General features: G+C 37.7%; 4 protein-coding genes and 1 long non-coding RNA gene across 6 annotated transcripts; 3 read left to right on the top strand and 2 right to left on the bottom strand.

The window, feature by feature from the left end:
- Positions 1-1,402: 1,402 nt before the first annotated feature.
- LOC17880413 (beta-amylase 5) lies at positions 1,403-4,473 on the top strand. The gene is made up of 7 exons (XM_023779765.1): positions 1,403-1,516; positions 2,159-2,560; positions 2,638-2,802; positions 2,894-3,157; positions 3,403-3,612; positions 3,695-3,934; positions 4,011-4,473. Exons 1-7 carry the CDS (start codon positions 1,454-1,456, stop codon positions 4,158-4,160), a joined length of 1,494 nt encoding a protein of 497 aa, XP_023635533.1. The 5' UTR covers positions 1,403-1,453; the 3' UTR covers positions 4,161-4,473.
- Positions 4,474-5,052: 579 nt separating this feature from the next.
- On the top strand, positions 5,053-8,560 carry LOC17880706 (formin-like protein 3). The gene is made up of 6 exons (XM_023779245.1): positions 5,053-5,339; positions 5,461-6,040; positions 6,114-6,582; positions 6,665-6,864; positions 6,954-7,189; positions 7,275-8,560. Exons 1-6 carry the CDS (start codon positions 5,226-5,228, stop codon positions 8,112-8,114), a joined length of 2,439 nt encoding a protein of 812 aa, XP_023635013.1. The 5' UTR covers positions 5,053-5,225; the 3' UTR covers positions 8,115-8,560.
- Positions 8,561-8,769: 209 nt separating this feature from the next.
- On the bottom strand, positions 8,770-19,950 carry LOC17878226 (histone-lysine N-methyltransferase ATXR3). Of its 2 annotated transcripts, XM_006282466.2 has the most exons (21): positions 19,817-19,950; positions 19,658-19,709; positions 16,980-19,471; positions 16,760-16,816; positions 15,243-16,367; positions 14,655-15,025; positions 14,040-14,573; positions 13,856-13,956; positions 12,385-13,432; positions 12,215-12,286; positions 11,986-12,096; positions 11,809-11,909; positions 11,365-11,464; positions 11,140-11,235; positions 10,751-10,918; positions 10,540-10,665; positions 10,324-10,377; positions 9,947-10,194; positions 9,750-9,858; positions 9,363-9,665; positions 8,770-9,275 (listed from the first exon to the last, which is right to left on the bottom strand). In XM_006282466.2, exons 3-21 carry the CDS (start codon positions 19,327-19,329, stop codon positions 9,099-9,101), a joined length of 7,251 nt encoding a protein of 2,416 aa, XP_006282528.1. In that variant the 5' UTR covers positions 19,330-19,471; positions 19,658-19,709; positions 19,817-19,950; the 3' UTR covers positions 8,770-9,098. The 2 variants fall into 2 exon arrangements, with proteins under 2 accessions (XP_006282528.1, XP_023635137.1); XM_023779369.1 differs by lacking the exons at positions 19,658-19,709; positions 19,817-19,950 and adding an exon at positions 19,577-19,637.
- A 2,598-nt stretch (positions 19,951-22,548) lies between these two features.
- LOC17877845 (proteasome subunit alpha type-4-A) lies at positions 22,549-24,318 on the bottom strand. Its single transcript, XM_006284345.2, has 2 exons — positions 24,224-24,318; positions 22,549-23,513 (listed from the first exon to the last, which is right to left on the bottom strand). Exon 2 carries the CDS (start codon positions 23,501-23,503, stop codon positions 22,751-22,753), a length of 753 nt encoding a protein of 250 aa, XP_006284407.1. The 5' UTR covers positions 23,504-23,513; positions 24,224-24,318; the 3' UTR covers positions 22,549-22,750.
- A 1,041-nt stretch (positions 24,319-25,359) lies between these two features.
- LOC111829704 lies at positions 25,360-26,406 on the top strand. Its single transcript, XR_002833064.1, has 3 exons — positions 25,360-25,851; positions 26,019-26,237; positions 26,326-26,406. It is a non-coding gene; the product is annotated as an uncharacterized LOC111829704 (long non-coding RNA).

The following is a 26,406-nucleotide window of genomic DNA, read 5'->3' on the forward strand; positions in this document are numbered from 1 at the left end:
CCCAAATATCAGTTTTTTGCCCTGAGATTTCTGAAGATTATAATTTCTTTGCAGATCTCGAATCGAATATAATCGAATGAGAAGACAATGCACGGGTGAGATCACATGGATCATTTCTTTAACATCACGTCCTCTGGCAAAATATTTGATTTTCAATGTCAGAGATTTTAATGAGATTAGCTTGCATTGCAAGTTTACAGAGAATACAGAAGATGAACATTTTTTTTTGAGTGGGAAATCGAATCGTTGGCTGACGCGTTTATAGTTATATTCGCCGGCGCCGACAACAAATTGGGGTGACGCTACTTCTCAATTTTCAAAATTAGCTTTGTTTTTTCAGGTATTTTGAACTGGGCTTAGGCCCATTTACAATTTCTTACGAGTAGGGCTAAGTCTTTTCTTGACATAAAAGCTTTAATCAAGCCAAAAATAGGGTTTAGTTTAGACTGCCCATGCAAATTTAATGTAGGGTTTAGTTTCTTGGCATTAGGCCCATTTACAATACTCTAACGAGTAGGGCAAAGTCTTTTCTTGACATAGAAGCTTTAATCAAGCCATCTATAAAATAGGGTTTCCCTTAATTTAGACTGCAGATGCAAATTTAATGTAAGGTTCTGTTTCTTGGCTAAGAAACTTTCTACAAACACTATAACGATCGTAGGTCTCCTCTCTTCTCTTCCATTTAGAGTTTTGTAAGACTTATGCCAGAAGCAAAAGATGAATAAGCATGCACGTTCATGTAACTGTATATATTATTACTTGCTAATCAAAACGTTTGAACTCTTTAATTTGAATGTATACATGGAACCATCTTGCTAATAATTTGATGACAATTATAAATTTATGAACAACAGTATTTTCTATGTAATTTCAGTTCACACGTTATCATCAAGATAGATCACTGTACTCTAATCAATTTTTTTTCTCTCTTGATTTCCTTTAATTGGTTCAGTCGTCTTCATTTAGCTCGACTTATTAGTCTTTAATATACTACTAATTAACATCTTACCTAATACAATTAATATTCGAGGTGTAAGATACATCACTGAAGTTGAGACTGATTTATTAAGACAATCATCTATATATGAAATGAACGGTGATCAATTCGTGTAAACGTACACGTGCTTAAAACATTAAACACATATGAAGAACTTACTAGAAAGGACGGTGAACCAAAAGACAATCAATGTCGGAAAATGTATAAAAGCCAAAAGGATCTCAAGAAAATGACCAAAGAGGACAAAGAAGAAGCCAAACAAACAGAGGGCAATAAAGTCAATTCTTGAATCCTCCTCAAATGGACCGCTAGAAACAGAGCACCAGTCGTACGTTACACAAATCACAACCACTCGTTGAATATCTTCTGTTGCTATATAAAGGACCTCGTAGGTGAGCTTTCTTTGATGAGAGACAAGTGAGCTTCAACTACTACTAAGTACTGCTTAAGAGAGATATGGCTGCCAATTACAACGAGAAGCTTCTTCTCAATTATGTTCCCGTTTACGTTATGCTTCCGGTAACTCTCTTCATCGATCGCTGTTTTGAGTTTACATCATTTGGCTAATGTTTCTAGAGTTCTGACTATAAACCTTAGTTTCGTTTTATGTGTATGCAAATAAACATACTTTTCACCGATTAGCGCGCTTGGGCTAGTGGCGAAAGGCAAGGACCATTCAGATGTCGCGCTTTTTTCCCTCACTAGTCCGAGTGTTAGTTGAAAAGAATAAGCGACTATACGAGATCTGGATAGAAAGATGTATATGATTTGGCCTTGAACTTTTTGATTTATATATACAATGATAATTACATATTTCCTACTCATTTAGAATTTAATGGAAGAATACTATTTGAATGATAGTAACATATTTCCTACCATTCTTTAAAAATACAAAGAATGAGTGTTGGTCCAAAACTTCAATTTACGAATAAGAGGGAATTTATCAAACTCAATTCTGTGAGAGACATGATCATCATCATACATGTATGATTTAGTAATGATATATTTTCTAATTTTACCCATCTTTTCACACATTATAATATGGTAAAATTGGTAAACAAATGTGTTTGTTTATTTTGTTCGCTTTCAACAACTAATGTCTTGATGATCATAACTATTACATAACGCATTAACCTCTCATAATTGTTGTAAATGTGACAGTTGGGAGTGGTGAATGTGGAAAACGTAGTTACGGATCCAGAAACGCTTGAAACGCAGCTTAAACGTCTCAAAGAAGAAGCTGGCATTGATGGCGTGATGGTCGACGTTTGGTGGGGAATCATAGAATCAAAAGGTCCCAAACAATACGATTGGACCGCGTACAAAACGCTATTCCACCTAATCGCGCGTTTGGGACTCAAAATCCAAGCAATCATGTCCTTTCACCAATGTGGTGGAAACGTTGGTGACATTGTCACAATCCCTATCCCGAAATGGGTTCGTGATGTAGGAGATACCGACCCTGATATCTACTACACTAACCGTAAAGGAACTAGAGACATCGAGTATCTCTCTATCGGTGTCGATAATGTTCCTCTTTTCGCTGGAAGAACCGCTGTTCAGGTAGTAAAATCCCAAAAATGTCTGCATATATATTGCATGTTGTTGACAAAACTGGTTTAAGGTTTTTTTTATCATAGATGTATAGTGATTACATGAGTAGCTTTAAAGAAAACATGGCGGATTTGATAGAAGCTGGTGTGATTGTTGACATTGAAGTTGGACTTGGTCCTGCTGGTGAACTTCGTTATCCTTCTTACCCTCAGAGCCAAGGTTGGGTATTTCCAGGCATCGGAGAATTCCAGGTTAATTTTTGTAAGTTTTTCAGTCACATATATATATATTGCTTTTTACGACGTTGTAGCTTAAGAAACGGTGTTTTTGGTGATATTCTAGTGTTATGACAAGTACTTGAAGAAAGATTTCAAGGAAGCTGCGGCCAAAGCTGGCCACCCTGAGTGGGATTTGCCTGAGGACGCTGGAGAATACAATGACAAGCCGGAAGAAACTGGATTTTTCAAGAGGAATGGTACTTATGTGTCGGAGGAGGGGAAGTTTTTCTTGACGTGGTACTCGAACAAACTTATCTTTCATGGAGATCAGATCTTAGGAGAAGCAAACAAGATCTTTGCTGGACTGAAACTTAACTTGGCTGCCAAGGTATTACTATTATAATCGTGGAACTAGCTAGGGTAGGAAAAAAAAAACCTAATTGTTGAAAGAAACAAACTGAACAAACCAAAATGCTTGAGCTAAAACACTGACCTCAATTACTTTAAAAACCGGTTGGTTTCGATAACTAGGAAACCAAACTGTAAATGGTATCTCTAGAACAATTGTTGAAGTTAACCTGTCTTGCAAGGTAACAAGTAAAGGAGTCTAAATTGAGTATGTGAATGTGGTAGGTTTCTGGAATTCACTGGTTGTACAACCATCACAGCCATGCGGCAGAGTTAACTGCTGGATATTACAACCTTTTCAAGAGAGATGGTTACCGTCCTATCGCTCGAATGCTCTCAAAACACTACGGCATTCTCAACTTCACTTGCCTTGAGATGAAAGATACCGACAATACCGCTGAAGCCCTAAGTGCTCCTCAAGAACTTGTTCAAGAGGTAATCTAGTTAACTCACTGTATAAACAGAAGAGATTTGTTAAGTATATTAAAATGGTATTTCATTTGATATATATATATAGGTACTGAGCAAAGCATGGAAAGAAGGTATAGAAGTTGCGGGTGAGAACGCATTGGAGACGTATGGTGCCAAAGGTTACAACCAGATTCTTCTTAACGCTAGGCCTAATGGTATTAACCCGAACGGTAAACCAAAGCTGAGAATGTACGGATTTACTTACCTTCGTTTGTCCGATACGGTCTTTCAAGAAAACAACTTTGAGCTGTTCAAGAAGTTGGTGAAGAAAATGCACGCTGATCAAGTAAGACTTGAAACAAAACTGTTTCTTTTGTAGTATCTTCTTATGTAATACTTAACTTATATGGTTTTGGAATTAGGATTATTGTGGAGACGCAGCCAAGTACGGGCATGAGATAGTGCCGTTGAAACCGCATTCGCAGCTGAAGGTGGAGGATATCGCCGACGCGGCTCAGCCAAGTGGAGCATTTAAGTGGGACTCTGAAACCGACATGAAGGTCGACGGTTGATCCACTTAATCATCAGCTCCTCTGAAACAGCTATTTATATATGGTCGGTCGACTATTCTATGAAATGAAATGAGAATAAGACTATAAGAGGCGTTTGAGTCCTTTTTTATTAGTCAACTGCGAAAATAAAAACGCCGGTTATTACTTAATTAGTCGTCTGAGTCAGTGAGTTGTGTCGTGTGTTTTGGGTTGCCTGAAGAAATAAAACGATTTTCTATTTGTGAAATGTGAACTGTTTGTTATTTCTTGTAAAATTGTTCTGTAATAAAAAAATTATTGAGAGATACATTATAAGATAAATAGATAAGTCTTATTCCCTCTCCTAAAAGATTAATTTTCAAAGTTTTCCACATATGTTAAGAAAACATTTTAAAATTGATGATAATTGCATTATTTTTTTGTGATTTATTGTTTTCTAGAATTTTAAACCATTAATGTTTAGTTGTTTGCTTTGAAATTTGTATATCGTAATTAATAATGCATTAATAGCTTTAAACAATTATTTATTTGAAACAAAATTTATCTCCTAGAAAAATCATCTTTTACGACCGAAGGGAGTATATAATAAAGAACATAATTTTTCATTTTATTTATTTGTCAACATACTTAGCTACTACTTGATTACTTACCAAAAATAAAATAAATAAAAAGCTGTTTTGGAAACATATCTTTTTGATCAAATCTTAAAATTTTTATGGATTATATATAAATATAGATAGAAAGATTTAATCCAATAGAACAGCTTTAACAAACATATAAAATTGTCTTTCCCTTTCTGTTAACTACACAAGTCACATTGTCACAACATCTAAAAAAAGCTTTCCCATTTTAAAAGAAAACAATTCTTGAAACAGAGCTTCTCTTTCGTTTTTTATTTTAATTTCCAAAACTTTAGTTTTCCGTTTGTGGTTACGATTGTTCGGCGCCGTAGAAAAGCGTTCGGACAGGTTCGGAGCTTTTCTGCATGGCGGTTTTGCTTCCGGCGAACTACGACAACACGAAATCATCATCATCATCATCATCGTACGTGAACGTGAGATGAGAAACGCAATACAACGAAGTTGAATGGGGATATTGAGAACAGCGCTTTTGGCGATCTCTCTCGTTGTCTTTGTTTGTGTTTCCGAGGAGATTATCTCTCGAGACGTTGCATTAAATCAAAACTATGGCGACAATGTGGTAATGATTCATTCTCCTTATTCGTTGTTTTGCTCAATTTTGTATTTTGGAGTTTGTTTTTAGTTCTAGGTTTTCTTGAATTTCTTGTTTTTGGTTTTGACGTGTATCTCATTTCTGATAGGCAGAGCAAACATGGTGGATTCATCAAAATCCGGATTTGAAGACAGAGACATGTTATTGGCAATGGTTCAGCAATTTGTTTCTTGAGTCTCAAGGCGAGTCTACGACCTATCCAAGAAGGAAGCTGATTAGGAAGAAGAAAAAGTTTCGTGTATCTGCTCCAAACTTAGCTTCCGGTCCTACTCCAGGACCGGGTTTTGCGCCAGGACCTGCGCCGGGTTTGGCTCCAGGTCCTGCACCGAATCCTAGTAGTTATGATCTGGCTGCACCTGCAAGCGCTCCAACTCCAAATCAACCTTCAGCTTCACCAGCTGAGACACCTTATGAAGATTTGAGTCCTGGTCCGAGTGAGGAGGAACCGAGTGTTGTTGCTCCAAGTCAAAGTGTTCCTGGTCCTCCTCCTCTACCACGGGAGAAGAAAGATGATATCTTGATGAAACTTATCATCGCAGTTGCTTCAACTGCTGTGTTAACGTTTGTTCTTGTTGCATTGATGTTCTTGTGTTGCTTCAGACGCAATAGTAACAATGCGGTTGGTCATGGACCAAGAGATGAAGGACCACTTCTACATTTATCAACTGGTATGATAGTGTTTGCCACAAAGGAGTCATGTCTTTGTAAATTCATTTGACAAATGTAAACTCATCTTTTCAGGATCTACTGAGAACTCTCCCACCATTGCAAGCACGAGCAGGAGAATACTATTTGGTGCTGCTAGTTCTAAAAAGAGGTCGTTTCTTTCTAGAGTATCATTGAAGAGAAATGGTCATGAGTTTCCAAATGCTGATGCGTCGTCTTCCTCTGGACTCCCTCCACTGAAGCTTCCTCCTGGAAGATCAGCTCCACCTCCTGCTCCTGCTCCTGCTCCACCTCCACAGCCACCACCTCCTCCTCCTCCTAAACCTACGCCTCCTCCTCCACCGCCTAAAATTGCTCGTCCTCCACCAGCACCACCAAAAGGTGCGGCTCCAAAACGTCAAGGACATACTTCCTCTGGAGATGCGTCTGATGTTGATTCTGAGACGGGAGCTCCAAAGACAAAACTGAAGCCGTTCTTTTGGGATAAAATGGCTAACCCTGATCAGAAGATGGTTTGGCATGAGATTAGCGCCGGTTCATTCCAGTAAGGAGTTGAATTGTTGAATCATCTTGTAGTTCTTTAACATTGTTTTTCAAGCTTGGTTAACTTAACGTTCTGCTTTCAGGTTCAATGAAGAGATGATGGAGACTCTTTTTGGTTACAATGATGGGAACAAAAACAAAACTGGTCAGAGGAGTGATTCTTCTCGCGAGTCTCCTGTCCAATATATACAAATAATTGACACTAGGAAAGCTCAAAACTTATCTATTCTTCTTAGAGCTTTGAATGTAACAACAGAGGAAGTTGTTGATGCCATCAAAGAAGGTATAATTATCTCACCGTACCATTAAGTGGCGTATTCTTTGGTTTAGTAGTACTGAATGTTTCTTCTTGTGTATGTCATAACTCATAAGGTAATGAGCTCCCAGTAGAACTCCTACAAACATTGCTGAAGATGGCTCCAACTCAAGAAGAAGAACTCAAACTTAGACTATACACAGGAGATCTTCACCTACTTGGCCCAGCGGAGCGGTTCTTGAAGATTCTTGTGGACATACCTTTTGCATTCAAACGTATAGAATCACTTCTCTTCATGATCTCACTTCAAGAAGAAGTCTCTGGCCTTAAAGAATCTCTTGCAACTCTCGAGGTAACGTCAACTAACAAAGACCCTTAAAAAACAAGAATCTACCAATTCACTTATACAAATCTCTCTGTTTCTGTCTGTGTCTCAGGTTGCTTGCAAGAAACTCAGAAACAGCAGACTGTTCTTAAAACTACTAGAAGCAGTTCTCAAGACAGGAAACCGAATGAACGTAGGAACTTTCCGCGGTGATGCGCAGGCTTTTAAGCTCGACACTCTTTTAAAACTCTCTGACGTCAAAGGAACTGATGGCAAAACCACACTCTTACATTTCGTTGTTCTTGAGATCATTCGTTCTGAAGGTGTCCGAGCTCTCCGTCTCCAGAGATCAAGCCGAAGCTTCTCTAGCGTTAAAACAGACGATTCAGTATCAGATTCTAGCCCAAGATCAGTCGAGCGATACAGAAGCACGGGTCTTGAAGTGGTTACGGGGTTAACAACAGAGCTTGAAGATGTCAAGAGAGCAGCAATCATAGACGGTGATGCATTGGCTGCAACATTAACAAATATAAGCGGTTCACTTACGAATGCGAGAGAGTTCTTGAAATCTATGGACGAAGAGAGCGATTTCGAACGAGCATTAGCTGGATTTATAGAACGTGCAGATGCTGATATCAAATGGTTGAAAGAAGAAGAAGAGAGAATCATGGCATTGGTGAAAAGCTCAGCTGATTATTTCCATGGCAAATCTGCCAAGAACGAAGGGTTGAGACTGTTTGCTATAGTACGTGATTTCTTGATAATGTTGGAGAAAGTTTGCAGAGAAGTTAAAGAAACTACCAAGACTACAAACCGGTCGGGTAAGAAGGAAAATGATGCGTCAAGTTCGGACAGTAATCAACCGTCTCCGGACATTCGACAACGTTTGTTCCCGGCTATTGCTGAACGAAAAATGGATAGTTCAGATGATTCAGATGATGAGGAGGGTTAGTTCATCTTCTTAGTATTTTGATGAAGTTAACGCCGTTTTAGGTTTCCTTCACGCCGGGAAGAGATTGATCGCCGGAAACGTAGAAAACAAGAAAAGGAGGAAGCCGGAGTTTTATATGTTTGAAAAAGGGCGTGGATATGTAACTTCCGTTACATGAGAGTTTTTGAAGACCAAAGTTGTTTGATATTACTACGCTCTCTTGAAAATCTTATGTCGTATATTTGTATAATTATTTCTCTATTTGTTAACAAAAAGATAGATAAAACGTTTTTAGATGTCGATGGAAAACAAAATATGTTTGACAAGAACTCATTTGAGTATAAAACTTCAAATACCAATATACCATAAGCTAAGATTCTCCAAGATGATGAGAGTGAGATGTGGAGATGGTATGGAGCCAAAGCTTAACCTTCATCCCTTTCAAGTTTGGAGACTAAGACAGCGGCATTGCTTTGGGATACGCCTTGTATCGACTATCTATGAAAATTCCATCATCTTGGCCATATCAGGCTAAGTGAGAGATCAATGGCTTATCATGAATATGCTGATTGTATTTATTGGCTATCAGCAAAAACAAAAAGTTGTATACAAACTTTCAAAACATATTTCACCTTTGCTTTTTCCATTTCTTTTTTGGTGCCAATCTTTTATAGAATTAGGAACACGAACACATTAACTATTTTATTAATATAAGGTAACAAATAAAAAAGAAAGAAAAGACAACCTAATCAAATGAGTCTCCTCTGTGATAATTATGTGAGCCTAATCTACCGAGAATAACAATGGCCTAACCCAAAGTTACTATCAATTTCCAAAATCACATATATGGCAAAGCTATACACAAGAATGAAGGGAAAGCTAAGGACCTTTGCATGTTAATGGCTTTGGTCATGGATAAGAGACTATTTATAGTAACTGTGTGTTGTCCTCCATTGCTAGCTTTCCCAAAAGAGTAACCTGCTAAATTAAAGAGAAGTTTTTAACCTAACTATCCCATGTCGCTTGGAAGACCTGCCGTCTATTTCTCAGCCACTGCAACAGTTCTCTATCTAGTGATGAGCTATTAAGGACGGCATCAAACATCGGGCTTCCAAATACTCTCGGAGCGCTTTTGAACGTCCATATTTTATCCTTTGGCCAAGGTCTTTGTGGTTGCTTAGACTGTACAAACAGATAAAGTAACTATGTCATGGACAGTGAAAAGACAGATGAAACACATTTCAGAAGTGCGTTAAAGATAGAAATTACCATCTGTGAAACCATAGTTTTCACCGTCTTTGGGCCATAAACACGATGCTTCGATGGTTTCTGTGCCTTTGCATAGAAGGAAGCAACATCGGGTAAAGACAAGCAACCTCTGGTTGCTTTTACCAATGTAAGATCTGGATCAGTATTTGTCTGGTTGTACCAGTAAATTAGTTGCCCAAGACAATAATTCTCGCCATAAGTCTTCCTGTACTCCTTGATACTCTCACCTAACTTGTCAGCATACTTCGCCCCCAAATCTAACGGACTAATGTGTACAGGAGAAGAGATAAAGGACTTGTATTCCTGCGACATATCAAGATCCATCTGTTAGAAGAAGTTCAACAAGATTCATTCTTTAGTCACTCAAATTAAACGAAACCGACTTACCCGAACTTTGAAAAAGCACTTTGTATATGCATATATGTGAATCAAATCAGCAGCAGCATCATTCCGACACTTGTATGTACATGGAAGGTCTCGGATCTCATCTCTCAACCTTCATGGGAAATATTCTTCGATATGAGTGTACTGTTTCATAAGCGCATTTCAAGCACAAGTAATACTAATATGATAGATGTACTCACCAAAGTAATGATCTCTGAAGTTCCTTTAGGACATCAGCAGATCCAGATGGATCATAGGTATGAATCTTGAATCTGAGTTCATTAAGAATGCCTTCTTCCACGTGTGGTGACAAGCTCTGAAGAAGCTCATCAACTAAGGAGCCATCCCCGTTCCAAACAAAAGATACTGTTTCTTCAGGACTGAGCCTCTCCAGTGGAGGAGGGGCGTTCTTTGGATCCCCAAACACATGTCTCATAACATATCTTACCTGTGTATAATGCTCATTAGAGATTAACTTCATTTGGGAAAACAATTTAAAACACTTGCGCAAAAAGTGTGAAGGCAAAAAAAAGCATATAACACAACGTTTGCTTCTATAAAGAGAGATTGCAGTCACCTTGTCAAGTGTAACAGCCAAATTTTGAAGCCTCTGATTGTAGACGCCTTCAGCCTGACGCATTAAAGTTACAGATACAATAAGCATATAAGAGTTCGACAAACAAAGAACACCCCCTTTTACTACACCCCAAAACTAACACAGTTTTCTGAGGCATATAAGGCACGAGAGCAATTGAAAGAACCCACAAGAGGTTAAAAAGAGTGATAGTCTCACCTGAACCTCAGCATCACTTTTTTCAACATCAAGGTGTATATCTGAAAAGTATTTCCTCTTTTCTTCTAGATTGTGCTTGAGAATTTCCTCAGGAAGCTTAGTTCTCTCAAAATTGATAAACCGCACCTTTATGCACAAAAACTTTCAGTCAGAAGTTGTAATCCCAGCAATAGTGATGTGACAAACAAACATAAAATGATACAAGACTAACCAGACGAGCAGAATACGCAACCACCCAATCTGGCAACCCACCCAGCAAACAACTTCCCAGTCCAGCTCTTCCCAACTCAAGATAATCTTCTTCTGAAACTGAATTTAGTATACAGGCTTCTAGCATCAGTCTATGTCGATCCAGCAGACCATGCCAATCCTTCAACACCTGTTAACAGATATCGTTCAGAAAATTCAATTGACACTCGAGGGATTAAAAAAGAGGATTTTATAAAATTTTGGTACAAAGGTACAATTTGGCTTATTAGTCAACAAGTGCATACAACAAACCTCTAGTCCTTTAAACTCGATTAATAGAAGCAATATCGTTACTCTCATGTATCTTTGACACCATAAATATAATCATATATTTGTTAACAGTACAATTACCTTCTGAAATGCACCTTCACCAGTGAGATTCAAGTAGCTTCCACGGCATACTTGGCTACCACACAAGCAAACAGACGCTTCATATTCTTCCTTACTCTGTCGCATACACAAGAACCACTCTTTAGAATCATTCTTTAGATAGTGGAGTGGAAACACAACGATTAATCCAACGAAATAATACTTTGCTACAGTACGAACTACGTAAAAGAAGGGCTATGAACAGACCTCAGTAACAGAATTATAATCAAAAGTTATCTCCTCGCCATATTCAATGGATCGTACTGAATAGATGCCAATCTGGTAGTGTCCATCCACTGCAGTAACCCTGGAAACACCAGATGCGAAAGGGGAAAATGAATAATTGTATACAATTTATCAAATATGAAAAAAGCATCAGGGTGTTCTTCACTCCACATTTTTTAAAATGTATGTATGCATAAGAAACGAACAATACTTCCAGATACATATGAGCAGAGGATATACAATAATATGCAATAAAGAAATTTCTAAATTATCATTTAATATGTTTGTATTGATCTGACCATACTATGCAGGCAAGTTTATGCATCATGAATGACACTAATTATAACATATGTCACTTGGTTCTGCTCTCTGAATCCAGAATTCTGGAGAACATGGATGATTGTAGAGGGGAAGATTTTAACTTACTTAGCTTCACAATTTGGTCGGCAAGAGTGACAAATTCGACTTGCGTAGTTAGCCTTGTGCATGGCATCAACAACAACTAGATCATATCCATCAGCGTCACCCTACAGTAAAACATAAAAAGTAAGAAAATGGTCTAAAATATAAAATAAAATCCCAAACAACATATTTTCATTGTACCTTTGGTCTCTCAAGATATATATTGTAGAACTCTGGTGCAGGATCAGTTTTGTTTTCCTGTAAGGAACGGATCCCATCTTGCTTCTCAAACCACTTCCAAACAGGATAAACCTACAATATCCAAAATAAATCAAAATCTACGTTCAGAGATCCCTATAAGATAACGCCTAGTGAACTTCAGAGAATGTTGATGCTGCAGCAACATAAAATTACAAAGCTATGGACCCACCTCTCCAAGAAATTCAACAACAAAATCTTCTTCTCCAAAGCCACCTTCTTTGTTGCACACAACACCGAGTCCCTTCATGGAAAAAAAAAAAAAAGGCAGCAACAAAGCAGATTAACAAACTAATCCTCAACAAACTGACGGGTTCTTATGAAAGAACAACAAATCCATACCTTCCGATAAGAAACATATTTATCATCAGAACGACTTTCTATTTCCTTCAAGACGCCTTGACACATCTTCAATGTCCGTATATCACACTCTTCACGAGCACTCTCTTTGAGCTCTTCAATCACAGGCCTTAAAGGGAATACCATAGGGGTGTTTCCAGATCCAGTAAACAGCCGAACTTGCCTGTTCAGGGTACGTAAGACTACATCTTCTATAAATGAATGTTTATCCTGCAGGGACCAGTCCGAATCTCCAGGCATCGAATCAAGTAAGAGGTTATGGGTGTAAGGATCGATTCCATAAACCTCTTGCTCTAAAACCTCATCGCCAAGAAGCTTTCTTGGTTTATACTCCTTTACTTCAGGAAGTTCCATATCTAACTCTTCAATGCCATTTCTTTGTGCATTAAGCTTCTCACCATAGTCCTCTGGCAAAGACACCCGCATCTTTCGTTGTACTTCCTCCTCATCTGCGACAATTGCATACTCCTCAATCACTTCATATTTCCTGGTGACTGGTGGCACAAGACTAACTTTGGTCATACGTGCACCCCATTCACGCTCTTCAGTCACAGAATCAAAGGATTCGTCTGCTGTGAAGTATCTTTCAACGCGTAAGTCATGTGATCGACCTTCTGAATGGATATCCGATTCACTTTCTGAAGCCGAAGCTGAGCTATAATTGTCACTCTTGCCATTTTCAGAGAGTTCAGAAGATGTTTCACTACCCGAACTAAAGGATTTACGATTTAATTTAGACAAACGCCTTTTGATTTCTCGGTCAGATGCATATTCTCCATAATCAGAAGCACTATTTACACCAAATGTGTCACTAGTCCTGCTCATGTACTTCTTTTCAGTTACTGTTTTGCTCAACTTCTTGTTGTACTTAAAGGCTGATGAGAGCCCTGAGCCATCTTGCCAAGACTTCATTAGTTCATCCCTTCCATATGACGAAGTAATCATAGAGACCTCTTCCAAACGTGTGGCAAGTTGAATAAACAGTGTGATGATTCGGTTCATGTCTTTCGATCCCCCTCGATTCCTACCCCTGGATACATAAGATAGTGTCAGAAGCAAAAAATTCAAAACCAGTAGAACAGAAAATGAAAAATAAGCTTTTACCTTTTTTACAACAGATTACCTCCTACTTAACAACTACGAGTCAAGGAAACAATTATTCAATGGCAAGGCAAAAGTTACAAGTAAGCAATTCTAATGCCTAACAAATGAAGGGCAAGACACCGAGAAAATGCCAGGAAAACAAATATTGACTTGAGTAATCATAACCCATAACCCAGACTGGACATCAGCAGTCATACAACATATTGCTTGTCGAGCAGAAGTTCAATAGCAAAGAAGCAACTTATCAATAATTTGCAAGAAAAGATTCGAGTGTTATTGGCATAATCACTAAGAGAAGACTCTCAGACAGAAAAAAAAAATTAAAAAAAAAAGAAATAAGAAAACATACTTAATTGCTTCCCTGCACATCCGGCTGATATCCTCCTTGACAGATCTCAAACCATGACTAACGTAGTAACCATTTTTCATTTTTTCCTCGATTTGAGAAACCTGGTACCCAAAAAAAACATCAGGAATTTTTAATTTTCACAGATGATATAGAAAAGATGGCAGACACGAGTACCAGAAAGCACCTTCAAAGCAAAGAAGTCAAAAGTATTCTGCTTCATGATGCCCCTAAGACTTGAAGCAAGGAATTCCTCCACTCGCTTATAGCCATGCTCTGACTTTTTAATCGCCCATCGCCGGATACGAGCATCCCTGGATAGTATCGCTGATGATCTCCTTGCATCATACAATTTTGAGCGTTTGTATAAGTTTCTTCGGAATAACTGATTGGCTGAGTCTCGCTTTTCTACTCGATCGAAGTAATCCTTAAGGTTACCAAAATCATCTGTATCGCCCCCTCTACCCTTAGACTTGGCAATATCTGTCGTCTGTTTCAGACTCTTCATCCTGGAATGCAATTCACCTGATTGAGTATTCTGAGATCTGAGCCAAATTACTTTTGTATAGTTTACAGTCAAATCTCCAAACTGGGGGCAGCCTGTGATGTCTACAGAAGATATACGGGGAAATAAACGAAGAATTTCCTCAAGCATGCCGGCAGTCACGTTTGTACAACCAACCAGAATTATAGAGTCTATCTTCTCCTTGTTGTAAGTGTTCTGCAAGAGAATGTCATGTCAAATCAATGAAAAAACTGAAATTACTCAAATTCTGTAAACGGAAAGTATTAGAGTGTTCACCATGATACTCCTCAGCCTAGAATCTGTGCAGCTGGGACCCAAAGAAGACAAGTCAACTAGTCTTGAAATATCTTTGTATGAATTAATAGTGGCCTTCCAATGTCTACAAGTCATTGAAGCAAATGCAAGTGATTTTACATCATATCTCAACATATGAAACACCCGTGCTAATGCACAGCCATCTAACAGCCCCCAGTAAATCCCCACAGTGCCAGAAGATCCATTTCCTTCAACATTGAAGGTAACGTCCCCACATAAATCCTCAAATGTCAACTCATCCTTCTGAAACATTTGCGTATCTTCCACTTCAGAATTTTCTCCACTTTCACCAGCCATCAAGCGAGCTCTTTTCATATAGCAAGAATCAAATTCTGATGTTTATGACCAAAAGCAGAAGAGAGGAGTGAAACATGTTAATATACATTTGAACGCAACAATTTAATATAGGTATAACCAGAAGTAAATTTAGAAAAGGAAATAACCACCCAAGGTGAGAAACCAAAAATAAGTTACAGAAAACTGAGCAAAAGAAAGTACTAGTTAATAGGAGGGACAGGATCACATCAAAATTCTGGTAGTGATGCATACCTGAAGATTGGTACATGTACTTTTCACTCTCTTTCTTAGGCTGTCTTGTATGGATCCAAGAGTCTAAAACATCGTTTATAGCAGCCGAAAAATCCCGACTCTTGAATGTTTTCATAACCAATTGATGGAGTTTCCCACGGAAATAACCAACAAACTGAGGATGCATGCCATGGAACGAGTTTAGACTTGTGTCCATTTCAGAACGCTTGAAATCTTGTGTCTCTGAGACAACAAGTCCTCGACAATCTGAAGGCAGAGCTGGGGTTTTCCCCAAGGGCTTGGCAATGGTTTCAGGAGTTTTTGTGATAGAAGTAACAGGGACCCAGATTTTATCAGATTTCCTGAAAACACTGCTGTGGCTCTTTATGAAACCTTTATCCACCAATATCTGGAGACCCGAAAATGGAAGAGGTCCTTGTTCTTGCCCAGCCCCATCCGTGTAGAACCAATCACCCATATGCAATTGCAAATCATCAACCGTACACAGACGATCCCTAGGTGTGTTAATAGAAGTGTCGGTTCTCTCCTGCGAATCTTGAACATTGCAAGATGTTGATTGACTTTCGACTGACTCCCTCTTGGAATCACTCGACACAGGGGATGGACGAGCAGGCCTAGAAGTGCAGCGCTCCTTACCACGAACTTTTACTCGGGGATCAGGAATTGATGGAACTTGGTCATTAACAACCAAAGAGTTAAGCCTAACTACGGACAGAAAACTAGCTTTTACTCCTCTCGCCTGATTTCTCTCATCTGCACCAGAAAAAGTCCATAGGGGAAGTTCAAGCCTAGAGCTACTGAGAGGATAATACAAATCATCCTTGTGATGCCACCGAGGATCCTCATAACCGGATTTCTGCATCAGGCATAGTGGGAAACCATCATTCAGAACAGTTTTCTTTTTGTTGTATCTATCTTGAGAAGCTTCATCTTGTCTTATCCAGTCCCCGCCTTTGCAAGACCAACGACCCGAAAACCAGCTGCCTGTCTCATCGCTCTCAGAAACATGCACATTGTCTGACTTAAATTCTTCGATCCCCCTTTTCATGGGCTCTGAACATCCCAACAACTCCTCATCCACCAGATCCCATTGATTTGCCTCCTGATAGTGACACCAGGTGATACCTGCATATCCAAAAGTATAATTTTTCAATATTTTCATGCAAAAAAATGCAGCCACAGAAGAAGCTATGAGTATTCAAAGTTGATGTTGTCTAAATGAATCTCCATGCTCATGTACAAACCAATCACATGGCAGTAAGCTATTACATCTTTAACAAACAGCAAACACTTCCCGACATTTTTTCGTGCCAAATGCTCATATTTGCTTAAGGAATTCAAACACTACAAAACAACATATAAATATAACAAGTAGATTTAAACATTTGTTTTGTTCTGTTTTCTGCTTGGGGAGAAGTTGGCATAATTGGGAACGGAAACCGCGAAAAAAGAATAGAAGCAATTAGATAAAAATCATATCATGCTACAACAGTGAAAGTGGTACCAACGGAACATACCTTCAGATGTCACACATCTTTTGGTCTCTTCCAACTCAACTTTAACCTCCAGAGCTCCTGCAAAGTGATAAAAATAAGCTTGTCTTAGGGCATAGAAGCCTCAGAATGAAATCAGCAAAATATATTCAGAAAAATGCTCTACAAATCTGCAAGCATTTTGAGCTGGAAAAGCATCAATTTTGTAGCCTGAAAGCAAATATATATACATCTATTACAGTACCTCCAAGTGTTTCAAGTTCTTTGCCAGGAGTGATAGTATGACCCTCCAAGAGATTTGCGATCCTTTTATCAATCTGGAAATCTTCACGGTGCTCTACTAAACATTTATTAGCATCTGGTACGGACACTGATTCAGGCAAGGAATCTCCAGCTTCGTGCTCAATACAAACTGCTTCAGTAGTATCTGCAATGTCTTCTAATAAATTACCCGGAGCTTCAGGAGGATTGACAAGCCGTGTTACTGCATCTGACACGACTGATGTCATGTTGACCACAGGAGATGTTGCATTTTCAATTGTGACCCACCTGTTATTATCTGAATGTTTAACCATATGATCGGAGAAAAGAAAGCCTTGCTCCATAAGAGCTTTGAGTTCAGATAACCTAGCAGGCCCATGTTCCATGCCATAATAATCAAGATAAAACCACTTCCCCAAGGATGAATCAGCCACCACAGGCTCATGAGGTGGTGTGTCACAAATATCCATATCTACCTCCATTGATGGCAACTCTTCAGTAGGGGCTTCACCAACTTGCACAGCCTCTTTTCCCGTTGCACACGGACTTGGAATCTTGGATGAATCACAAACGGAATTTTTCTCAACCACAAGATTATTGTTGTACAAAATATTTTTACCTTGCAATTCTTTGCTTGATGAGGTTAACTCTTTTCCATTAGAATCCTTATATCTGTGCTTATTTTCAAACTCCGCACCAGTCTGACAATCCCTTCTCTCCCTTACTCCACTTTTCCTGCTTATATCCCTTTGCCCATTACGCCTGTTACGATCGGTCTGGGTATCTTCCATATAGTTAGAAGTACGGTCACTGGGCCTAGAGCGATCATGAGGTGACCACTCAGAATAACTTGGACTTCTTCTATAATCATGGTGACGGCGGTCACGGGGAGACCTTTTACGAGCATGTGCAGACTTCTCAAAGATGTATGGCGATCTCTCCCGAGCATATGGTGATCTCTCCCGATGGACCGGACTTCTATCCCTGTGTTCATAGTACCTAGACCGGTCATGTGGGTCCCACTCAGTTCGTGCAGGGCTGTGTCCATGCCTGTCTGAAAAAGCCTTGGCAGGGAAAGATGCGTCTTGATGCTTTCTAGGATACTTATCGAGAGGTGAAGTTTTTGATGAATATGAATCTCTGTAGAGTCTCTCAGCAGAATGCCGTGAATAGTGGTCTGAGTGAAGAGAGCGGGAACAATCATCTGAAAGTTTTCTACATTTAGAGCTCCCATAATCCCCATAATCTGCATACGAGTGTTTGCGCTCAATGCTATCAGGTTCAGTTCCATGTCGCTTCAATCTGTTCACAGTAGAAGAGTACTCCTTTACAAGACTACTGGGATTGTTGTATTCATTCTTATGTAAATTTTCATCAATTACAATTTTTGAACTGATTCTCGTAGCCCTGTCATGTCCACTCCTGAACTCTCTCCGGTGGTAGATATCTTCATTTGCAAACCTTCCACCGGGCGGGGTACGCTCATATTCATATTCATATTTCCACGTTTTCTCTCTGTCTACTCCATTCCTACGAGCTCTGGTGTAATTATGATCATCTTTAACAGTATCCATTTTTTGCCATCTGTCTGGGATGAATTCCCCTTTTTCAATTTCATCACTGGGATCTCTCCATGATCTGAACTCTCTCTCTTCTTTATCTCCTTTCCAGTTCTTATCTGCGGAAAAATCCCTTCTCTCCCCATACCCTTTATGATATTTTAGATAACTGAACTCACCCTTCGTAGGTTCATCTTTCTTCCAACTCTCCCCAATAATCTCCCCCTTTTCAATCTCACTCCTCTGCAATGACTTTACTGGCGAGATTTCACCATTCTCCAAATCCCCAGGAGGCTTTAACGTACCTAACTCACCCTCTTCCACTTCATCCTTAAACCCAGAATCTCCACCGTTTTCCACTTCTTTATTCCCACTAGTTCCTCCTTTAAATTCACTCTTGTCCTCCTCAACTTTCGGCTGCAATTGTGATGACTCTGCAGGGAGTTGCACTACCTGCGGTTTCTGTTCTTTCGACTGCTCATCTGCTTGTTTCTGCGGCTGCTTCAGCCTCCTCTTAACAACTTTACGAATTACCTTAACAATTCTCTTCTTCTTAATTGGCTGAGACGCTGGAGGTTTATCAGCTGGCTGAGACGCTGAAGGTTTATCACTTGGCTGAGACTCCGGAACCTTACCTGAGATAGATGTATGGCCATTGTCCGAAGTAACAGTACTCTTGCTTTCATTGCCTCCACAAAGATTCGTCTTCTCCGCAATTGGAAGCTTTTCCATGATATTCAGTAGAGGCATGCATGCGACACCCCCATCGCTCATGGAAGCCCAATCCAATTTCTCTGTAACCCAACACTCCCCTAATTCTCCCCTTTCCCGGGGAAATCAATACTCATGCTTCGCTTCAGAACCCAACCGCCAAAGTTCGCCAATTTGGTCACACGCCGGACTAAATTCACCAACCCTGAAACACCAAAAACGCAATCAGTAGAAAAAACTAAATGTAGGGTTAGCTCCACCCAACGAAACAAAAGGGGGAAGAAATAACGAGGAAATCTCAAAACCCTACAGGACCAAATTGACGAAATAGAAGAGACGGGAGGAGACGACGCGGAGAAAAAGAAAACGAATTGAAGCAGAGATTGTTTACCGGGAAGAAAACGAAACCAAGAGAGAAACGGATCAAGAACCCTAGAATGGAGCTGGAAGAGAAACGAATGAACGTGAGAGAAGAAGGTGAAAATTTATCGAGCACGAAGAGGAATTAGATCGAGGTCAAAGAAGACAAATCGAGAAGAAAAGCTCTCACTAAATCTCTATCTCTGTATTGTTATCGTTTCGCCGGGAAATCTCTGTGCGCGGCGTTGTTGTTGTTGTATCTCTATGCGACCTTCGCTTCTCTTCTGTATCGTATGTGTTCTCTCTCTCTCTCTTTCTCCGTTATGTTTTTTTTTTTCCTCTGAAAGACGAAGCCGTCGTGTGTTAATACTTTTTTTTTTCTTGTACAAATTTACTTTTTACTTACTAGAAATTTCATTAACAAAAAAAAATTATTACCTTAGTTAATTTGAGATATGAATACATGACAGTAAGTTTTTTTGTCAAACAATAAGTAGAAAGAAATAATACTTGAGGGGAAAAAGTAATAATATTTTACAGTTTTGGATAGATTTATATCCTTTTTTCGCAACATGTTATTTATTTACGAAAATATCTAAATTACTAGATAAATTTACATTCTTACCTTATAAATTCGTGATATATTATCTTTAGAGATTTGATCAAATCCACACAAAAAAGTATGTTGACTAAAAATTATGATTTTTTATTAATATTATTAATAATTAGTAATGTTTATATTTTAAAGTTATTAAATTAAAGATAAATTTGGCACTGTGACACTTTTATTGATTATTTACATACTAATAATTTGAAAATATTAATTCATATTGTGAGGAAACTAACATTTTTTTGGCAAAGGATTTAATTACACTTTCATGGTGGAGGTATATCAATTTTTGTGTAACGATGTTCATATAGATAGGTAAATATATGTGTGTGTGTGTATACAATAGGTCCACAACTATAAGAACAAAATTTGCATTTAAAAATGTAACTTCTTTATTAAAAACATACTATCGATCAAAAACAAAGCTTTAAAAATTGCTAATTTTCATAATTTTTTAAGATAGTATGTAAATATTAACTCTAGTAAATTATTGTCAAACAATTGTTGATGTGGATCTGTTGGAGGAAAATTGAGATATGTGGAAGGTTTGGAACGAAGTTAAGGTGTTTGTCAAAATTATTTTACGCTTAAATTGGTACTTTTTATTATATGATAGAATGATGACATATTTAAAGTAAAAAAATTATGGACTTACCATTTTTATGGCTACTTTTTGACGCTAAGAAAAAAAAACTCTTTCAAAATAGGAGGGAACATTGTCAAAAAAACATAAATTGAATCATTTCTTCGATGAAAACAAATTATTCAAAAAATGTAAGAGATTTGTATATTAAGGAGAACTATTTTTTTCGTAATGATTAAATTTTAGGAACTAACTAAGTAAAGGGTTCAATGTAGACTAGAATATGTTAATACATACATATATAGATGAATATATGTTGTACATTGACATTAGTCCACAACTATAAGGATAAAACTTCTGTTGAATTTATTTACTTCACTACAAGAGAAACAAGACATAAAAATTAATACTTTTGTAAAAAAAAATTTGAGAAATAATATGTAGATAATAACTAAAGTAACTTAACGTGGAAAAAATTGTCGATGTGGATGTATTTGTTTGAGAAATAACATTTTACAAATAGTAGAGAGATACGTGGAAGGTTTGGAATAACGATGAGGTGTTTCCAAAAAATCTTTTACACGTAAATTGGTATTTTTAGTTATATAGTATAAACTATAAAATGATGACGGATTTAACAAAAAATATACGTCAAATCTTTCCGTTTTTGGTGGCAATATTTTCTGAGGATTAAAAAAATGAATTTTCTAATTCTTTGAAAAGAAGATAAAATTTTTTCAAAATGAAACGTCTTTGTAAAACGTAAAATGAATCATTATTCGACGAAATTGTTTATATTAATACTATATATATTTAATGAGTCATATATATATATATACACAAAACTTCCTCCATACTAAGTAAAACTAAATAATTTTCATATTGATTACAATTTAGGAATTAATTAATTTCTTCTGGTTTGTAAATGTCAACAATAATAAGAAAATAAAATTAAGAACCTAGTGAAATTTTTCGTTTGGCGCTCAAGGTATACGCTTGGAGCGGTAACATTTTCACTGTTCCGTTAACAAACAGAGACCTTGACCGTTAGTTAATCAACGTGGTGAAGTGAAGCGCTGCTTAAACTAAAGAGATTCTGATTCTTCTTCTTCTTTTTTTTTCTTTGTGCCATTTAATAACACAAGCCCGAAATAGACAAGTAACTTCAATCAATGAATGTTATGGGCTTTCTTACGGGCCCGTTGGTGATTACTCATGCTTTTATTGCATAAACCTCAGAAGTCTAAAAACTTTTAATTTAAGAAGCTGAGAAGAAAAAAAAAACAAATTTGTCCTAGAAAATATATAATAAAAATCCTAGAAACAAAATACAAAAAAGTTAATGTAAAAGAAAAAAATTATGTACAGTACTATAATTTTCACAAAATCTGGATGAATTTATGATTATTAAAACATATGGATATGATCAATAATACTGATGGATATGATGAAAAATAGATTTACAAACCTGAGCCAAGTGCCTCAAAAGTCCAAAGATCTGTAACTAGTTTTAGTTGGAGAAACAAAAGAAAGACCCATAATCATTTAGAGAATTTTGATAAAATTAATATGAATTAAAATGATGGATAAAACTGAAAATGAAAAGAATGAAAGTAATTAAATAATCATGAAATCTCGTTTTATTATTGCTTATCTTGTTTTGTTCCTCTAATAAGCATTTTATCAGTTTAACTTGAGATTTGCTTTTTGGAGAAAAGACAAAACAAGATTGCAGAATTAAAAGGTTTTGATTCGATTCATAACAAAATAAACCTAACGAAAATAAAGATCATCAATCACATGTATCATGTCATAACCAGAGTGGTAACTGTTACTGATACGATATCTTTTAATCCAAAGTAAAAGAAACGCGAATGAGGAACTACAACACAGAATGTTGGATAAAATACGCTATGACCAGTGTTTCAAGATTAGGAAGTTTCAGCAGCTGGTTGCGTCACACCATGCTTCACCAAGAGCTTAGTCAGCGAGTCAGGCGAGTGAACATGATACTTAACACTTCCTGATGGAGTCAGATACACCTCAGCAAGCTCGAGTTTCTCAGCTGTCAAGCTTGTGCTGTCCATCGTCTTGCTCAAAACCTTGATAGCGAGCTGAACCACCTCTTCTCTCGTTGCATCATCCTTGTAGTCTTGCTTAAGAATAGACTGAGCCGCTTGGTTATTTGCTCCAACGGCTGCAGCTTTCCATCCACCATAGTTTCCACTTGGGTCACTCATATACAGTTGAAACCCGTGGTTCTTGTCCCAGCCTGCGAAAAGAAAGGAAACTCCAAATGGGCGAAGACCTCCAAACTGCGTGTATCCTTGCTTGGTATCACATAGAGACTGAACCAGCTGCTCAACGGGCATTGGCTCTTGGTACATAAAAGTGTAACGCTGAGCTTGGACTCGAGCAGTATTGATCAGAATGTTGGCATCAGACATTATACCAGCCACAGCACAGGCCACATGGTCATCGATCTTGTACATTTTTTCCATTGATGAAGAGGTCTGAAGAAGTTTAGAAGTGACTTTCTTCTCCCCAACCAACACAACTCCATCTTTCGCCAAGATTCCAATAGCAGAACCAGCATTGCCAATAGCTTCCATAGCATATTCCACTTGGTACAAACGACCTTCTGGTGAGAAAATTGTAGTCCGACTATCATACCTCCGAGACATTTTTAAACAGCTGCACACCAAACAAAAGAAAGAAGCCCCCAATCAAACTATATCAGCGAAATTTTCAATCTTTATTCATTCCAAGATAATGGGTAGCTTCCAAAGAAAACTGAACAGCAATAAAACAGATCTAAGAGATACCAAGTTCACAAGTTCTCACAAAGCTGAGCCTAAGTCATTGTTCTGTGCAATTGATATTCTCAGAAAGGCATAACAATCTAAGCTATACATTTGACGTCATACAAAAATCTAAGTTACATATGAATCTCTGAACACTGATTAAATGAATAAAAATCTATTTCTCAGACTCCAATGGTCACAAATCAACCATTCAGCTACATTTGGACTTCTAGTGAACAAGAATACAAATTCACAGTGTATAAGAAACTATCAAAGGTTAAAGAAGACGAGAGCACAAAGAATCACGCATCAAAATACACATTACAATTCAGTGATTTCAAGTTAAATATTAAAAAAAAAAAACACAAAATTACATTGTACCAAAGAATCGCGTGAAGCTAGGGTTTATCTACGCCAAAAAAATATGATCAAATCAAAAGAATCGAACAAATCACTCAGATTTTACAGCAACGCACTCATGACTGAAGACAAACACAGATCCCACAAGTAAGAAAGACCATGTATTCGAAGATGGTACGATCATAAACAGTAGGAAGAAAGAACGAAATCGATTGAAGGAATGGTGAGTGAATAGATTACCTGAAGAGAAGTTTTAATCACAGTTCGTCTTCTTCTGGGTTCTCGATTCTTTGATTTTCGCTGAAGAAGCTTGGTGCTTCGATTAAACCAAAACTTGCGAACTTGTTGAACTTGTTTTACAAGAAAAATAAAAGAGAAACGAAACGAAAAAGAGATAAACTAATGGGCCTAATTAGGAATGGGCCAAAAAGCATCAAAGCGTTATATGCTAACGCTAAGTATGATTATACAATTACATGCCTCACCCAACTGAACATTTTGTGATTTGGTTATTTTTTGGATTGATATGGAAATCATCTATTTCATGGTGCCTTATTAGTTCATTTTAAAAAAAAATTGACTAGATTTTTTTTTCCCACATGCTTAGTGTTGACTATATGGTTAATTTGTCAATATATTGACATCACATTTACTAACACCTCAAAATGGATGGTATTCCACTACAAGAAAACATGCATATTTCCTACGAAAATTCCTACAAAATATTTGGAAGGAAATATTTCCTACCAAAATACTTCACATTTATTACAAAAACAACGACGCGAAGGAAAGCAGAAGGGAATTTACTACGGAAAAGCGTGTGTGAAAGTTGTAGGAAATTTTCCTACCAAATTCATACAAATATTACTTTCGTAGGAAATACTAGAAGGAAAGAGGGAAGAATAGTGTAGGAAAATACGCGGGTGGAAATTGGTAAGAAAATTTCCTACCAAATTCCTGCTGCTAAAGATTTGTAGGTAACGGCGAAGGAAAACGGAAGAGAAAGAGAAGGAAATGGTATTGTAGGAAAGTTGAAGGAAATTATTCGAAGGAAATATATAGGAAAACTTGTTTGAAAGATTTTGGTAGGAAAGTGGAAGGTTAGTTTTCGACGCTCAAGTTAGACACCCAAGTTGATAACAAGTTGGTAACAAGTTGGATAACAAGTTGTAACAAGTGGGTAAGTGTATAATTGAGTGGGATGGGTGGAACAGTGTTAAATTTGGTAGGAAAAGAGTAGGGAACATAAAATTTTCTCCCTATATAAAAACTCAACCGATTCATTTGGTTCTTCACACTCATCTCATTCTATACACATCTCTCTTAGACTCTCTCGTATAGACATCTATCTCTTCAAAAAAAAATATTTTTTTAAACACTTGGGATTTTTTTTTTTTTTTATAATTTATTGAAAGAGAAAAAAATTGTTTTTTCCATGAATGCATAGTTTTTATGTGTGATTGGTACGATCCATCTATCGGAAGGGGTGTTCGTGTTGACAAATTTGGAGTAACTGCCGTACGAACGTCAAGGAAACTTGATAGGTATGATCCTTTCATCCTATCATCACAAGGAAACCAAGTGTGTTACATTCCATATCCTCGCGTTACAAAAAAACAAGATTCGTGGGTTACGGTTACACAAATAAGCCCCAGAGGTAGCGTGCATGGTGTTATGGAGAACGGTCCTTTGCAACAGACATATGCAGGGAACATATCTTCTGTTGAACTTATACATGATGACACTTTCTCTGGCCAATTAGAGGAAGAGACCATAAGCGATGATATTTTGGATGTTATAGAAGAAGAGTTTGGAGAGTTTGAAGAAGAGTCAGAGCCTGCGTCTTCAGGATCAGACTCCGAGTCAGAGTAATTTTTCTATATTGTTGTTAAAATCAATTCCTAAATTGTTTCCGTATTTTTTTTTTTTAATTTATAAAGTTTTCTTTCATAATCTTTATAATTCCTAAATCTTTTTTTTCGGTTAACAAGAGTGACTAATGTCTTTCTCTTATTGTTTTGTTTGTATGTGTTAGACAAGTGAGTTAGGTGAGGAGCCTAATGTTCTACACTTTATGGAACAAACACACTTGGATAAGAAGACACGCACAATAAGTGACTTGAAGACAAAGCAGTATCTCGAGAAGGCTACAAGTGAGTTAGAGCTCCTCCAATCGCAACGCCAAACCGAAGGAGAAGACTCGGTTCAGTCTAATCCTCTTACACCTGAGGAGATTAACTCTGTTATGCGTAAAGTAAGTACGAATTATATTCCTCCCTTTAAGCTTTTCTTTTGCAAACTTTCAAACAACGATGAAGATTTTTGGTTTGTTTACTTGACAGGTTGTTCCAAAGGTTAGAGGAAAACGCTACGGCCTTGGTACTCTTTTGGATGAAGGATGCTCGTCTTCCTCGGGAACTCCG

The sequence above is a fragment of the Capsella rubella genome, unplaced genomic scaffold (assembly GCF_000375325.1).
Source record: "Capsella rubella cultivar Monte Gargano unplaced genomic scaffold, Caprub1_0 scaffold_7, whole genome shotgun sequence".
Lineage (NCBI taxonomy): Eukaryota > Viridiplantae > Streptophyta > Magnoliopsida > Brassicales > Brassicaceae > Capsella > Capsella rubella.

What these genes read in the sequence shown, in the direction of transcription:
- LOC17880413 (XM_023779765.1), top strand. Translation starts at nt 1,454, where the DNA reads ATGGCTGCCAATTACAACGAGAAGCTTCTTCTCAATTATGTTCCCGTT. An exon ending in CCGTTTACGTTATGCTTCCG is followed by an intron (nt 1,517 to 2,158) that starts GTAACTCTCTTC and finishes TAAATGTGACAG; the next exon opens with TTGGGAGTGGTGAATGTGGA. An exon ending in AACTTAACTTGGCTGCCAAG is followed by an intron (nt 3,158 to 3,402) that starts GTATTACTATTA and finishes TGAATGTGGTAG; the next exon opens with GTTTCTGGAATTCACTGGTT.
- LOC17880706 (XM_023779245.1), top strand. Translation starts at nt 5,226, where the DNA reads ATGGGGATATTGAGAACAGCGCTTTTGGCGATCTCTCTCGTTGTCTTT. An exon ending in AAAACTATGGCGACAATGTG is followed by an intron (nt 5,340 to 5,460) that starts GTAATGATTCAT and finishes CATTTCTGATAG; the next exon opens with GCAGAGCAAACATGGTGGAT. An exon ending in ACTTCTACATTTATCAACTG is followed by an intron (nt 6,041 to 6,113) that starts GTATGATAGTGT and finishes TCATCTTTTCAG; the next exon opens with GATCTACTGAGAACTCTCCC.
- LOC17878226 (XM_006282466.2), bottom strand. Translation starts at nt 19,329, where the DNA reads ATGAGCGATGGGGGTGTCGCATGCATGCCTCTACTGAATATCATGGAA. An exon ending in ATGTGCAGGGAAGCAATTAA is followed by an intron (nt 13,433 to 13,855) that starts GTATGTTTTCTT and finishes TTATGTATCCAG; the next exon opens with GGGTAGGAATCGAGGGGGAT. An exon ending in AAACTATGGTTTCACAGATG is followed by an intron (nt 9,276 to 9,362) that starts GTAATTTCTATC and finishes CTGTTTGTACAG; the next exon opens with TCTAAGCAACCACAAAGACC.
- LOC17877845 (XM_006284345.2), bottom strand. Translation starts at nt 23,503, where the DNA reads ATGTCTCGGAGGTATGATAGTCGGACTACAATTTTCTCACCAGAAGGT.